This window comes from Protobothrops mucrosquamatus, unplaced genomic scaffold, assembly GCF_001527695.2.
Source record: "Protobothrops mucrosquamatus isolate PMUCROS unplaced genomic scaffold, P.Mucros_1.0 scaffold381, whole genome shotgun sequence".
NCBI classification, from domain to species: Eukaryota; Metazoa; Chordata; class Lepidosauria; order Squamata; family Viperidae; genus Protobothrops; species Protobothrops mucrosquamatus.
In genome coordinates, this window is record NW_015386713.1 from 138,926 (window position 1) to 152,619 (window position 13,694).

Sequence of the window (13,694 nt, forward strand, 5' to 3'; positions counted from 1 at the left end):
AGTCCAATCCCCTGCTCAAGACCCTATACCATCTGGACAAATGTCAGTCCAATCTATTTTTGAAAACCTGCAGTAATGGAGCACCACAACTTCCAAAGGTAAGCCATTCCACTGATTAATTGTTTTCACTGTCAGGAAGTTTCTCCTTAGTTCTAGGTTGTTTCTCTCCTTGCTTAGTTTCCATCCGTTGCTTCTTGTCCTGCCTTCAGGGGCTTTGGAGAATAGCTTGACTCCCTCTTCTTTATGGCAGCCCCTCAAATATTGGGACACTTCTGTCACCCCTAGTCCTTCTTTTCATTAAACTAGACATACCCAATTCCTGCAACTGTTCATTGAACATTTTAGCCTCCAGTCCCCTAATCATCTTGGCTGCTCTTCTCTGCACCTTTTCTAGAGTCTCGACATCTTTTTTTTAATCATGGTGACTCAAATTGGATGCAATATTCCAAGTGCAGTCTCATTAAGGGTCTTAATGATTTTCTAAGGATGGCAATGAAGCACAAAAGCATTTGAGGAAGTGAAAATTAAGATTTATGCTGTCTAGGAAACACTTTCTTAAGGGCCTTGTTGTCTATATGATCTCTACATTGTTGACCCCCAAGCCTAGAGAGGACCTAGTTCCTCAGAAATTTGAACCTCAGAACCTCTCTGGTTAGATCTTTCAAGAGCACCATTCTTACCTGACACCGCAGTGGGCAGCAGTGACCACCCAATTCTCATTGATCAGAGATCCTCCACAGAAATGGAAGCCGGTCTTGTCCTACAGAATGGAGGAGATTGAGTGGACCGTGAGAAAAACGTCGCGAAATGCTCAGCTTCTCAGTTCACCAGCCCTCTGGGCAGCAGACCCAAGACTGTCAACAGTTTATTTGCCCCACTGATCCTCCCCACATTTGCCACTTGTCCTGATGACCACAGTTGCTATAGAGCTTCCCTTCTCCATCACTTTAGATCAATGATCCTCAGCCTTAGCAACTTTAAGGTGGATGGACTTCAACTCCCAGAATTCCCCAGCCAGAAAGCATGGAGACTAAAACATGAAGAACAGCTGCAGGTCTTGGGTTTGGCTAGTCTAGTTTGGCTAGCAGGTTCTCCTGCTTCAGCAAGGGGCTGGACTAGAAGACCTCCAAGGTCCCTTCCAACTATTCTATTCTATTCTATTCTTTATTTCCTACTCTCTTCACTTCGCTTCGCTTCACTTCACTTCACTTCACTTCACTTCACTTTACTTCTATTCCATTCCATTCCATTCCAAATTGTCTTCCCAATTTCCAGGAAAAGCAAATCATGTGATGCGTTCTTACCTGCAGGGAGACCTGCCAAGGCCATGACCCGGGCACGGCATCTTCCCCATTGACTATCCGGGCATAGGCAGTGATTGAAGGAGCGATGGCGGGAACACCACAACCTGGCAATGAATCAGAATGTTAATCCTGGGGGGGGGTGATCAGACCTGGGACTCAGACCTGGGAGGAGGGTGATCTTCCTTTGAACCTGTTATTGCTAAGGGATAGAGCCCAGTATTTACTTTCCACACTGGAGTCTAGTTGTGTAGTGAACACAGTAGCTGTAAATCAGAACAAATCCAGTGGGGTCTTCCATATCTAGGACGCCTGCAGGTCTGGAGTTACAAAAGGCAGACTTTTGTAGAAATTTAAGTCATGCTCTTGTGGCTGGATAATGCAGGTAGCATCTTAAGTCGATGGTAATAGCTGAAAAGGACTGATGGAGAGGCAGTTGCCAGCCCCTGGATTTTAGTTGAGTTGTGCTTAGTGTTGCAGGGGTGCAGTGGCTCAATGGTTCAGATGCTGAGTCTTGGACTGTTAAAGGTCTATAGTTCAGCAGTTCAAGACCCGACTGCCACAAGATGGAGTGAGCTCCCGTCAAGTGTCTCAGCTCCTGCAAATGCAAGTAGATGAATAGGTACTGCACACAGCTGGACCTCAACCTACGACCGCAATTGAGCCGAAAATTTATGTTGTTAAGTAACAAATTTCTCACTTAACAACAAAATCTTGGGCTCAATTGCGGTCATAGGTTGAGGTCTAGCTGTGTGCAGTACCTATTCAGTGTGCAGTACCTATTTGGCCCCATTTTACGACTTTTCCTGCCACATTTGCTAAGTGAGTCACTGCAGTTGTTAAATTAGTAACACCGTTGTTAAACGGATCTGGTTTCCCCATTGAGTTTGCTTGTTAGAAGGTTACAAAAGGGGATCCCGTGACCCTGGGACGCTGCAAACCGTCATAAATGTGAGTCAGTTGCCAAGCATCCGAATGTAAATCACGTCGCCCTGGGGATGCTGCAATGGTCGTAAGTGTGAGAAACGGTCATAAGTCACTTTTTTCAGTGCCGTGGTAACTTTGAGCAAACCGTTATAAGTCGAGGACTCTCTGTAAAGCCCTCAGGGACCCCTTTACCTTTGTGCTTAGTTTGGTTGAAGGCCATGAATTCAGAGTCCTTTCCAGAGATGTCAGAGGGAGCTTCAAGCCTCCTGCCTCCCCCTCAGGGACCGATCTCAAACCACCCGCAGAGAAACGGACGCTGGGTCTCCTTCCCCACCACCAAGGGCAAGGAAGAGGAAGCTTACGGTACTCACCCCTGGCAACACCAAGGAGAGCCAAGCAGGAGAGCAACCAGACCAGGGCCATCTTGTTTCCCGAAAGAAGGAGAAGCAGGGCAAAAGCCATGCATCCTTATATAGGGAGCGGGGGGGGGGACAGGGGGCAGAGAAGAGGGCTGGCTCAGGCTGGTTTGCCACCATCTTATCGCTTGAAGACCTTGAAGATAAGCTCAGTTCCCTAAAGTCAGGCCAGGTGGGTGGATGGGCAAGGGGCCAGGTGACATGGCATGAAGACAACCGTAAGGGGTGGCCGTATTTGAGGCAGAAGGTTTTTGCTCAAAGCCTCACCCTTCAGGCTTGCAGCCCGTCGACCTGGGTGCGAATGTAGCCCTCTGTCAGCCCTGCAAGAATGGAATAGAAATCAACAGAATAGAATAGAATACAGAATAGAGTAGAGTAGAGTAGAGTAGAGTAGAATAGAATAGAATAGAATAGAATAGAATAGAATAGAAATCAGAATAAAATAGAATAGAAATCAGAATAGAACAGAACAGAATAGAGTAGAGTAGAGTAGAGTAGAGTAGAGTAGAGTAGAATAGAATAGAATAGAATAGAATAGAATAGAAATCAGAATAGAATAGAATAGAATAGAATAGAATAGAATAGAATAGAATAGAATAGAATAGAATAGAAACAGAGTTGGAAGGACCTTTGCAGATCATTCTAATCTAATAGCCTGAATTATGTAGTGCAGTGGCCTCTCCCTTGAAGCCACGTCCCGATTAGCTGAGTCCCCTGGCATTTTTCAGCCACACTAAGGGAATCAAATACTAAGCAGGTTAGATTTGGTGGTGGCCTCCAAGATTAGTGGCTTGGGAGGCCACCAACAAGTCCTAGAGACCCAGACTAGGCTAAGAAGCCAACAAGACATCCTAGAAGAAGCCAAAGGAAGCCACATTCATGTTCTTCCCACGAAAACTGTCCACGAAGGTCTTGGGAATTGAGCCTGATTCAGAGCTGACTTCACCTTTGGGTATCTTGTAGGTTTCTCTCTGGTTATCTTGGCCTTGAACATTGTAAATCCCTCAGAGCAAAGTTTGCATTCCCTGTGGATAACTTTTTATGATTTAACAAAAAGATGGTAGTCAGCTCTACACTCAATGGAAACTGCGCTGAACTGCACAGTGTGAGACTTATTTAATTCTTGTCATTAAGAAAGCCTAAATTTTTAATATGACCCATTTAATATATTTGAGATGCCCCAATTTGCAGCTTACCCGGTTGCTTCCATCCAGCCAAAATCCTCTCCATGGGTGAAGAAAATAATGTTGGTGTTCCTGTGTGTGTAGGTGTGTAAATGTGCATGTGTGAGGAGCTAAGACTGATGAGAACTTCCAGGAAAGGAGGTAGAAATGTTGAAAGGAGGGCAAAAAAAATAATCTGGAACAGGGAAAAGACAGGCACAAATTGCCTCATATATTTTCACATATGTAGCCGTGGACTCCTTAATAACAGCAAGGGATCCTCAGGGGAAAACGAGAGAAAAAAATTGCTACTCGGGGCTTGTAAAAACAAGGTTGGCTTAGTGAGCATCTGGGAGGAACTCTGAATGCAAAATTTCCTGCCCTTGGTGCCAGCCCAAAGTGAGATTGGTAGTATTCCTACAATGGGCCTTTCCACGGTTAACCTAATCTTGGTTCTTGGATCAGTTATTTCCTTTGGTTTATGCAACATACATTGAAGAAGGAAGGAGGGAGGCAGGGAGGAAGGAAACAGGACAGGGAAAGGAGGAAGAAAGGAAGAAAGAAAGAAAGGGAGGGCAGATAGGAAAGGAAGGAGGGAAGGAAAGGAAGGAAGGAAGGAAGGAAGGAAGGAAGGAGAGAATGGAAGAAGGAAGCAGGACAGGGAAGGAGGGAAAGAAGGGAGGGAGGGAGAGAAGGAAGGAAGGTAGATAGGTGTTGGACCATTCTAAAGGTCCAAACATGATTATGACACGATCTTCTAATGGAGATGCTGTTCATTTGTATCCAAGGAGACCTGTGGGAACTTGGAGCTGTGTGAACATGACTCCTGGAAGGGAACAGAGGACTGGATAGCTGGCAATGGTGGCTGTCCCTGTCTCCAGCTATTGGCAGGGAGAACCCCTTGCATAAGAGGAGCAGGTGTTCACTTTAGCTGTGAACGTTCCATCATGAAACAGGTGTGCTGTTGGGAGGAGAAGGCCAGGTAACCTCTGAGGTGAACCTGTCATTGGAGGAGCAGTTTGGGCGATAACGCCTCCCTTTCTAGTGCCAACATCTGTCACCACGCTGGCATCAAGAAACAGCTTTTACTAAGCAGGTGCTCTTCGTGGAATTTCACAGCTGATCCGGAGGTCATTGCCTTCCATTCCAACCCTGCAGAATTCTCCCACTCTTTTTTTTCCCCATTGACCATGAGCCAGCCATGTTCAGCAGCAACCAAAAAAGCTAATAAAATCCTGGGTTGTATAAACAGAGGCATAGAATCAAGATCATGAGAAGTACTATTACCGCTTTACAAAGCCCTAGTAAGACCACACCTAGAAAACTGCAGCCAGTTTTGGTCACCATATCACAAAAAAGATGTTGAGAGTTTGGAAAAAATTCAAAGAAGAGCAACTAAGATGATCAGGGGCCTGGAGGCTAAAACATACGAAGAACGGCTGCAGGACTTGGGTCTGGCTAGTCTAAGGAAAAGAAGAAATAGGGGAGACATGATAGCAGCGTTCCAGTATTTGAGGGGCTGCCATAAGGCATAGGGGGCCAGGTTGTTCACCAGAGCATCAGATGAAAGGATGAGAAACAGTAGTTGGAAACTGATCAAAGAGAGAAGCAACCTGGAATTAAGGAGAAACTTCCTGACAGTGAGGACAATTAACCAGAGGAACAGCTGGCCTCCAGAAGTTGCGGGAACGCCATCCCTGGAGGCTTTCAAGAAGAGTCTAGACAGTCACTTGTCTGAGATGGTATAGGTCCTCCTGCTTGAGCAGGGGGCTGGCCTAGAAGATCTCCAAGGTCCCTTCCAGCTCTATTCTATCCTATTCCATTCATGTCTCAATATCCTCATATGCGCATTACAAGCTCCTGCCAATTATTGATTGTATTATCAAGTGACCGGTGTGTCCATTCCCACAGACGCATGAGCCCTGGACCACCCCCGTGTCACAGGCTGCAGTGGAAAACTCAGCAGAATGTTGTATGCTGGGTATACAAACCTTTGTAAACTTTTCCCACACACACACTATATAAAAGTAGCAGCACCTGTACCTTCCCTTCCACGAAGTTGCTGACTCCGAAGGTTCAAACATGGCTGCTTTGTGGTTGTTACCCTGCCTGGCATTTGTCAGTGCTGCAATTGCTTTTTCTCTGCCACCACCACGTAAGTATCCAGCCCTTTGTGAATTTTTCCACAGTCCCTGAGGTGGGGAACGTCATCCCCATCCCTGGCTGAATTATCCAGGGTTTGGTCGGCCAACTAGCTGGCAAGAACTTAGGAGTGCCATTAGAGGTCGTCTAATTGCTAGGCAGTTCTTCAGCGATTCGCCCCTGATTTTGTGACCGTTTATGCCAGGGGTAGGCAACCTTGGCTCTTTTATGACTGGTGGACTTCAACTCCCAGAATTTCTGAGCCAGCTATAAGTCATAAAAGAGCCAAGGTTGCCTACCCCTGGTTTATGCCATGGTCATTAAGCAAACGCAGCTTCCTCCATTGACCTTGCTTGTCATCGGCTGGCTGGGAAGATTGTAAATGGTGATGGCACGATCCCGGGACTCTGTGTCGGTCATAAATACATGCCAGCTGCCCAAATTTCGATCACATGGCTGTGGAGATGCTGCGTCCATCACAACTGCAAGGACCGGTGGCAAGCCCCTTTTTTCAGTCCTGTTGGAAGCTTGGAAAAAACGGCAACATTTTGGAAAATTAGAAACGCACAGCCTTTTGTAAGACAGAATAACAGAATAACACAGTTGGGAGGGACCGTGGACGTCTTTTTGTCCAACCCCCCCGCTCAGCAATCCCCACTCACCATCCATGTACACACGCACACAAAACTTCACCTGCCATGCAGAAATCTTCAACGTAATATTGAGTAATGGAAGAGAATCCTTATCTGGAGAACCCCCCCCCCTTTCCTGGCTGCTTTCCTCTCCCAGGGGGACGTTGATGGCCACTAACTCAAAGCCAGCTGCAGAATTTGGGAAAGTTGATCTTCTCTGTTGCTTGCAGCCTGCGGGGATCCTGCAATCAAGCCCGTGATCTCCGGCTACGCCCGGATCGTCAATGGAGAGGATGCAGTGCCCGGATCGTGGTCTTGGCAGGCGTCCTTGCAGGTAATGGGCACGGGGAAGGGGATGGCTGCTTTGCCTCTTGCTTGACGCTTTCTCTTCCAGAAGCTTCCAACTGTGGCCTGGCTCCCTCAATGTTGCAGGGCTTGACGAAAGAGGTGGCAGAGCCTCTGACCAGGCGCAGAATGCACACGCCACAGAGCTAAAGCTTGAATAAGGCTTCTGCTCACACCGCCTTCCAAGTGCAAATGAATTACTACACACTAGCACCAAGCATTTCCACATGAAGCTTTTATTGTATCACTGGCACACCTTCTGCACAACATTTTACCAGGCCTCCAGATGGCATTCTCTTCCGTTTCCTTCTTCCATATGGTCTCCCCGCTTTTCCTTCTGATTTTATTTTAATCACAGATTAAAGCCCCCCAGGGGGCCCAGGGCTTGATGTTCTGTGCAGCCTATTTCACGTTCCCTCTCCCCCCCCAAAAAAAATATCCACGCAAGGATATCTGTGGCATGTGGTCAGAAGTGTCACAACGGCAGCTGCAATAGTGCGTTCTTTTGCTTTTCATGGACATCACATGCACAGTTCTTGCCTAAGGGAAGACAAAACTGGGAAATTCTTTCTTTTTCTTTTTAAAAAAGGCTGTGTTATTTGTGTGTATCTGCCTGTGTGTGAAATTTTCTATCAATTGGAGGGCGACCTGGCACCCCTGAATTTTTATTTCCTTATTTCCCTCCAATTGGTGGGCCTCTGGAGTGCTGGAATCCAAGGGCTCAGCTCTGCTTCTGCAGGGTCCTGATTCTCCTGCTTTCAGAGAATCAGCCCGGCCAATTGTCCATGAATGCCTCACAGGATCCCTGAGCAGAAATGGCCTTTCTCAGCAGAGCAGAAGCAGGGATCCAGTTCCTCAAGGGCTTCGCTTGGATCTCTGAGCCACCCAAGAGGCCCCTTCAGAGGCCAGCAAAGAACTCGGGCACCTGCCCGTCTTGTAGGCAAAGACGCAGCTTCCTTGCATAAGCCTTAGGAACATCCCTGTATCTATGGTACCTGGCAGAGATGTCTGCAGAATGTGGTGGGGAAAAAAATCAGAATGGCAGCTACGATGATGTGTTGGAAGATTTCCTCATTTTTTTTATGTGCTTCATGATCCAGAGCTAGGATTGTTTCATTGTGGCCGACATCTTAACTTTTTTTAAACCATATTTTGGGGATATCCCTGGAAGAAGGTAGAAGAGACATTATGAAGAGATTGTGAAATTGACTAGAAAAGATTATGGAATTGCCTAGACCTGATTCTGAACCCCATTGGGGGATAGGGGCTTCAGACACCTGCAATTATATCCTGGTGGGGGGGGGGGTCAGACTACCTGTTTCAGAAGGACTTGAACAGGAGGCTCAAAGTATGGGATCCATTATGGCCTCATTTAGTTCGGAAGAGCTCTCTAGGGCCACGCAGTGTGTGTCTCTTGTCAGCTACACCCTGACATGGGCTCTGTGGGTCTCACATTTTCTTTGTGTTGGCTTTCCTCACAGGAGCCAAGTGGATGGCACTTCTGCGGTGGGTCTCTGATTAATGAGAACTGGGTGGTGACAGCTGCCCATTGTGGGGTGACGTGAGTACCCATCTTCTTCCTTGCTGTGGGGAGATTATGTTGTTCCCAAAACTGGGTCTTAGCTTGGCGTCGAAGCCAATTAATTACATCAAATCCAAGGTATGGAAAAACAGACTTTTATTTTGGTACCAAAGATGAAAGTCACCCCGGCTTTGAACGCTACTACTGAGGCCCCGTTTACAGTTTTACAGCAGTTTTTATAATCAAAGGTGAGTTTCATACATCCCTCTGCCCACCCAACTCATCCTCTTTCTCTCCCCCTGATAATACACGCATAACGTATAATATTGATTGGCTGCCTGGATTGCAGCTCCCTAAAGCTTCTAGTTTCCTGTGCCAGCTATGTGGTTGTTACCATTTCTTGTAAACGAAGCGCAGCATCCTGGCTAAGTGGTTAAACCTGTGAATCTGTCTCACTTCATTGTCCCTGCACACCCCATTCCCTGCAGTCCCCCCGTTAGCAAACCTGTCTGCAAATCCCTCAGTGAGCAGAAGGGGAAAAAGCAGTTAAAGGAAAAGTTGTTTAAGAGTTTAAGAGTAAATGCTTCTTCTCAGAATTCATCTTGCTCGCTCCCACGGCCATCACAACCACACCTGGGTCCTACCTCCACATAGGACCCCTTCCTCTGATCCCCATTCTTTCATCTGATCCTTCAATTACAACAGGCAGTGGAGCTTGTAGGGGAGATATTTGGGGCAATAACATGCATGAGCTACTGTGGGAAGAAAAGTCAAGTTGTGTGGTGATCCCATCGTCCACAGCCGGGCATCAGCATCTTAGAAGGACATTCAGTTCAGAGAAGGTCTTCCATTAAATCCAAACCCCTCCACAGCCTGAATGGGAAATCTTCTGAAAGACCGTCCGGGACTTCAGCCCTAATTTTATATTCCCTATTCTGGGAGCTTGAGGTCACCTACCCACTTCTGCAGGTTGATGCCAAGCCGTGCTGTGCCCGTGCTTTCTTGATGTGTGCCCAGCATTCACTTTTTGTTTGCCTCCCACAGGACCAGCGATGTTGTGGTGCTTGGAGAATTTGACCGCAGCTCTCCTGAAGAGGACATACAGAAGCTGCCTGTTCAGAAGGTGGGTGAAGTCACCAGATGTCTTAGGCCCAGGACTCTTCAGTATCTTCATCAATGACTTAGAGGAGGGAATTGAAGGGGAACTCATCAAATTTGCAGAGGACACCAAGCTGGCAGGAGTAGCCAACACCCCAGAAGACAAACTCAAGATCCAAAAAGATCTTGACAAACTTGAACAATGGGCCCTATCCAACAAAATGAGTTTCGATGTGGAGAAAATCACTTACACTTAAGCAATAAAAGTCTTACACTTAGGCAAGAAAAACCAAAGGCACAAGGACAGAGTAGGCGAGACCTGTCTCAAAAATAGCAACTGCGAGAGGGACCTTGGAGTCCTAGTAGACGATCACTTAGGCATGAGCCAGCAGTGTGCGGCAGCAGCCAAAAGAGCTAATCCAATCCTGGGTTGTATAAACAGAGGCACAGAATCAAAATCACGTGAAGGATTAGTACCGCTTTATAAAGACTTATTAAGACCATATTTAGAATACTGCATCCAGTTTGGTCACCATGACACAAAAAAGATGTTGAGACCCTAGAAAGGATGCAGAGAAGAACAACCAAGATGATTAGGGGACTAAAACATATGAAGAATGGTTGCAATAAGAGAATACACAGTCATTTGTCCTAAATGGCACGGGGTCTCCTGCTTGACCAGGTGGTTGGATTAGGAGCCTCGCCCCCAAGGTCCCTTCCAACTCTGTTATTCTATCTTCTGTTACTATAACTTTATACCAAAAATAGGATTAGCATTCATAACTTTGATTTCCTGACCTGGAAATCAAAAGGCTGGCAAAGGGTGATGAGCAAACCTATAAGCAAAGATAAGTGAGGAGGGACATAATGATCTCCCAGACTTCCTTCACGTCACCATCTCCTTCTTTGCAGCCTTACCAGCTTCTCTCTTCTCCCACCAGTTCTTTATCCACCCTGACTGGGACTCCGCACAACTCACCAACGACATCGCCCTCATCAAGCTGGCCACCCCTGCCGTCTTCAGTGACACAGTGTCTCCCGTGTGCCTGACCGATGCCACAGACTCCTTCCAGCCTGGAGACCTTTGTGTCACCACTGGCTGGGGCAAGACACGCTACAATGGTGGGTCTGAGAGGAATCTTGGCTATTTGGGGGGGGTCTGCTCCTTCCTTCTGCTTTGGATTGAGACTAGTGTGCAGAAGAATAAATACGTTGAGCCAGTAGGGAAACAGTGAAAAGAGGGTTGCTCTAACTAGTTTGGCCCAAAACATGGCCAGACCTAGGATGGACTAAATCTGGAAGAGCTTCTTCTTTTGTTCCCAAGAAAGGTTCATTAGGTCCATGTAAGTCAGCAGGAGCTTTACTTTATGTACAACTGCAGTCGGACCAGGCAGCACAGCACATAATATCTCTGTGATACAAACCATAATTTGGAGAATTGGAGTAATCAAAACTAAGAAGCTCAGCATCCCTCAGTCCCACAAACGCCTCTGTCTTGAGACCACCGATTCCTCCTAGCAGCCAGGATCCAGAGAAGGGATCTCCGCTCCCAGTTAGTGAACGAAAGCTGAGGGCTTCTTCTCACGCTTCACCAAGGAGTTTGCAGGTGTATTGTACAACCTGAGGGAGTAGGTGGCACCAGAGTGCCAAGAGAAGGGAAGGGAAGAGGTGAAAGTGAGACAGAGGAATAGAGGGGAGAAGGAGGAGGGGAGGGGTGAAGAGAGGGCAGTGGCAAAGAAAAGAGAGGAGGAGAGGAGAGGAGAGGAGAGGAGAGGAGAAAAGAGAGGAGAGGACAGGAGAGAAGGGAAGGGAAGAGAAGAGAAGAGAAGAGAAGAGAAGAGAAGAGAAGAGAAGGGAAGGGAAGGGAAGGGAAGGGAAGGGAAGGGAAGAGAAGAGAAGAGAAGAGTGGTTTCTTGTAGCCAAAATCATCAACTCAACAATGAAGTTATTATTTTCTGCACGGCACTGGATTACAAAAACTTAAATCCTGCCCTGGAAACATTACATTTGAAATTCAGCTGAAGGGAAATAACAGAGGGAGGGAACCCAGGGGAAACAGGAAGATAAGTGGCTTTCTCTCTTGTCCACTGCAGGCTGCAACATTAGGCCCAAGGTGTGTTGTTGTGTCTCCAGCATAATGCAAACAGGGATCTGGGGGAGGGGCTAAGAAAAACCCAACATAGTGCAGCCGATTAGCCTTCTGGGACAAGTTCTGAGCTTGGGGGAGGCCAGAGAGCAGCCAAAGACGGATCAGATCCTTTGCACCGGAAGCCTTCTGCCTGCTGATTTAATCTTTTCTCTTGCAGCTTTCGACACCCCGAGCAAGTTGCAACAAACAGCCCTGCCTCTCCTGTCCAATGAGCAGTGCATGGAATTTTGGGGCAGCAAAGTCACTGGTTCCATGATCTGCGCGGGTGCGGCAGGCTCTTCTTCATGTATGGTGAGCTCCCCAACCCCAAATCTCCTCCATTTGCTTATCCCCGCTTTTTTAGGCTGCTCTTACTGGGGTTGCAAAAATTGAAACCGGTGCTTCTCAACCCCATCAACTTTAAGAAGCTGCTATATTTGGGCTTGGATTAAAAACAGTTTCCTATTAAGTACCAAGTAGTCCAAGGAAATAGTAGAGCTGTTATATATGGTCTCCAAATGTCCGCTAGAGGGCAGCAGAGGATTAGAGTTGTTCAGATGTGTTAAGATGTGTGGACTTCCAAGTTCCAGAACTAGGGTTGCCAGGTGTCCACTATTTGAGTGGACAGTCCACTTTTTTCACATGATGTTCACTATTTTTTTTCACAAAATAGTGGACATTTTTTTTATTCAAAAGCTTTATGATGAAATGGTACATAATCTAAAGCTGTACAGTCTACTTTTTTTACTACTTAACCCCCCCCCCCCGCTTGTCCGCTATTTTTGGGAAGCAGACCTGGCAACCCTACCAGAACGCCCCAGTCTGCAGTCCAGGTATCTTACAACTGATCTAGACCAGTAATCCTCAACCTTTTCTTCAACAGGGCCCCTCCTTTAAATACCTTTTGTGGCCATGGACCTGCAAGACTTAACTCAAGATTTCAATCCTAACGTTTCTTCAAGCCTTCATGGACCCCCTGTGACAACATCATGGCTGGGGGGGGGGGCTCTGCAGGCCACAGGTTGAGAACCACTGATCTAGACAACTCTAACCCTTTGCTGCCCTCTAGTGGACATTTGAAGGACTACAACCCAAATATTGTAGCTCTACTATTTCCTTTGAATTGGTACTTAATAGGAAACTGGTTTTTAATCCAGGCTAGGGACTAAGGTTCACCCAACATTTTGTGGGGAGCCAGCCGCACTGGGTGAGCTGGGATTTTCCATTTTTCCCAGGTTGAAGTTGGATGGCTTTAAAAAAAAACAACAGTCGTAACACACTTAGCTGGATTAATCATTCACCCCCGTTTCTCGGTTATTCAAGACACCGCATGATAAACTGCCAAAGAGGGCTGGTTTACACAAGCCACATAGAAACTAACCAGGTTTACACTAAACAAGCTTAGCGGGTGGCACAAATGCAGCCGTTGGGTTTTTCACTAACTTGGTTCTTAAAGCGCAACCTGCCCACATTTCAGCCAAACCTGGAAGATATTTTGATTTCCAGCCGCCGAGTGGGAAAACATCGGGGCCAATCACACCCCTTAAAACTCTGCCTGATAGAAAAAAGTGGGGTCTTCGGGGAACTCAAATACTTTTTGTTTTTGCCATCTGCAGGGTGACTCTGGCGGACCTCTGGTGTGTCAGAATGGCAACATCTGGAAGCTGGTGGGCAGCGTTTCCTGGGGCAGCAGCTACTGCTCGGTCACCTTGCCAGCTGTCTACGCTCGGGTCGGTGTCTTGCGTGACTGGCTGGAGAGCACCATGGCCAATAACTGAATTGGCTGACCCTGGGAGAAGGAGAGGCGGCAATGAATGCATTAAATCTGTTTTTGCCTTGAGCCTCGTCCTGGTCTTGCTTATGGGCGGCCCACCCAAGACAGAAAGATCTCTCTGGGGAAGGTGCACTTAAATAAATCCTGAACATAAGCCAGAACATAAAACTGCAGGTACTTTGATCTTGGGGCTAACCCACAGCTTTGTAGACCATTTTGAGCCTTCGGGAGTGGCCACATGTCACC

The 13,694-nt window shown here is 47.0% G+C and overlaps 2 protein-coding genes across 2 annotated transcripts in view; one reads left to right on the forward strand and one right to left on the reverse strand.

Moving 5' to 3' along the window:
* The window catches only part of LOC107287370 (chymotrypsinogen B-like), a 5,754-nt gene extending 3,103 nt beyond the window's left edge, over window positions 1–2,651 (reverse strand). The window contains exons 1-3 of the mRNA XM_015815876.1: window positions 2,600–2,651; window positions 1,305–1,408; window positions 688–760 (exon numbers count right to left, since the gene is read on the reverse strand). Of these exons, the coding sequence (XP_015671362.1) occupies window positions 688–760; window positions 1,305–1,408; window positions 2,600–2,651 (229 nt within the window). The remainder of the gene's footprint in view (window positions 1–687; window positions 761–1,304; window positions 1,409–2,599) is intronic.
* Window positions 2,652–5,889: 3,238 nt separating this feature from the next.
* LOC107287371 (chymotrypsinogen B-like) lies at window positions 5,890–13,452 on the forward strand. The gene is made up of 8 exons (XM_029284124.1): window positions 5,890–5,934; window positions 6,233–6,239; window positions 6,812–6,915; window positions 8,408–8,487; window positions 9,493–9,571; window positions 10,488–10,668; window positions 11,853–11,986; window positions 13,291–13,452. The coding sequence occupies exons 1-8, from the start codon at window positions 5,890–5,892 to the stop codon at window positions 13,450–13,452; spliced, it is 792 nt and encodes a 263-aa protein (XP_029139957.1).
* The last annotated feature ends 242 nt before the right edge of the window (window positions 13,453–13,694 follow it).

Bases quoted from the DNA above. Each gene is read 5' to 3' on its own strand.
- LOC107287371 (XM_029284124.1), top strand. From the start codon at position 5,890: ATGGCTGCTTTGTGGTTGTTACCCTGCCTGGCATTTGTCAGTGCT. The intron at 8,488-9,492 runs GTGAGTACCCAT...TGCCTCCCACAG, and splicing joins GCTGCCCATTGTGGGGTGAC to GACCAGCGATGTTGTGGTGC. The intron at 11,987-13,290 runs GTGAGCTCCCCA...TGCCATCTGCAG, and splicing joins CAGGCTCTTCTTCATGTATG to GGTGACTCTGGCGGACCTCT.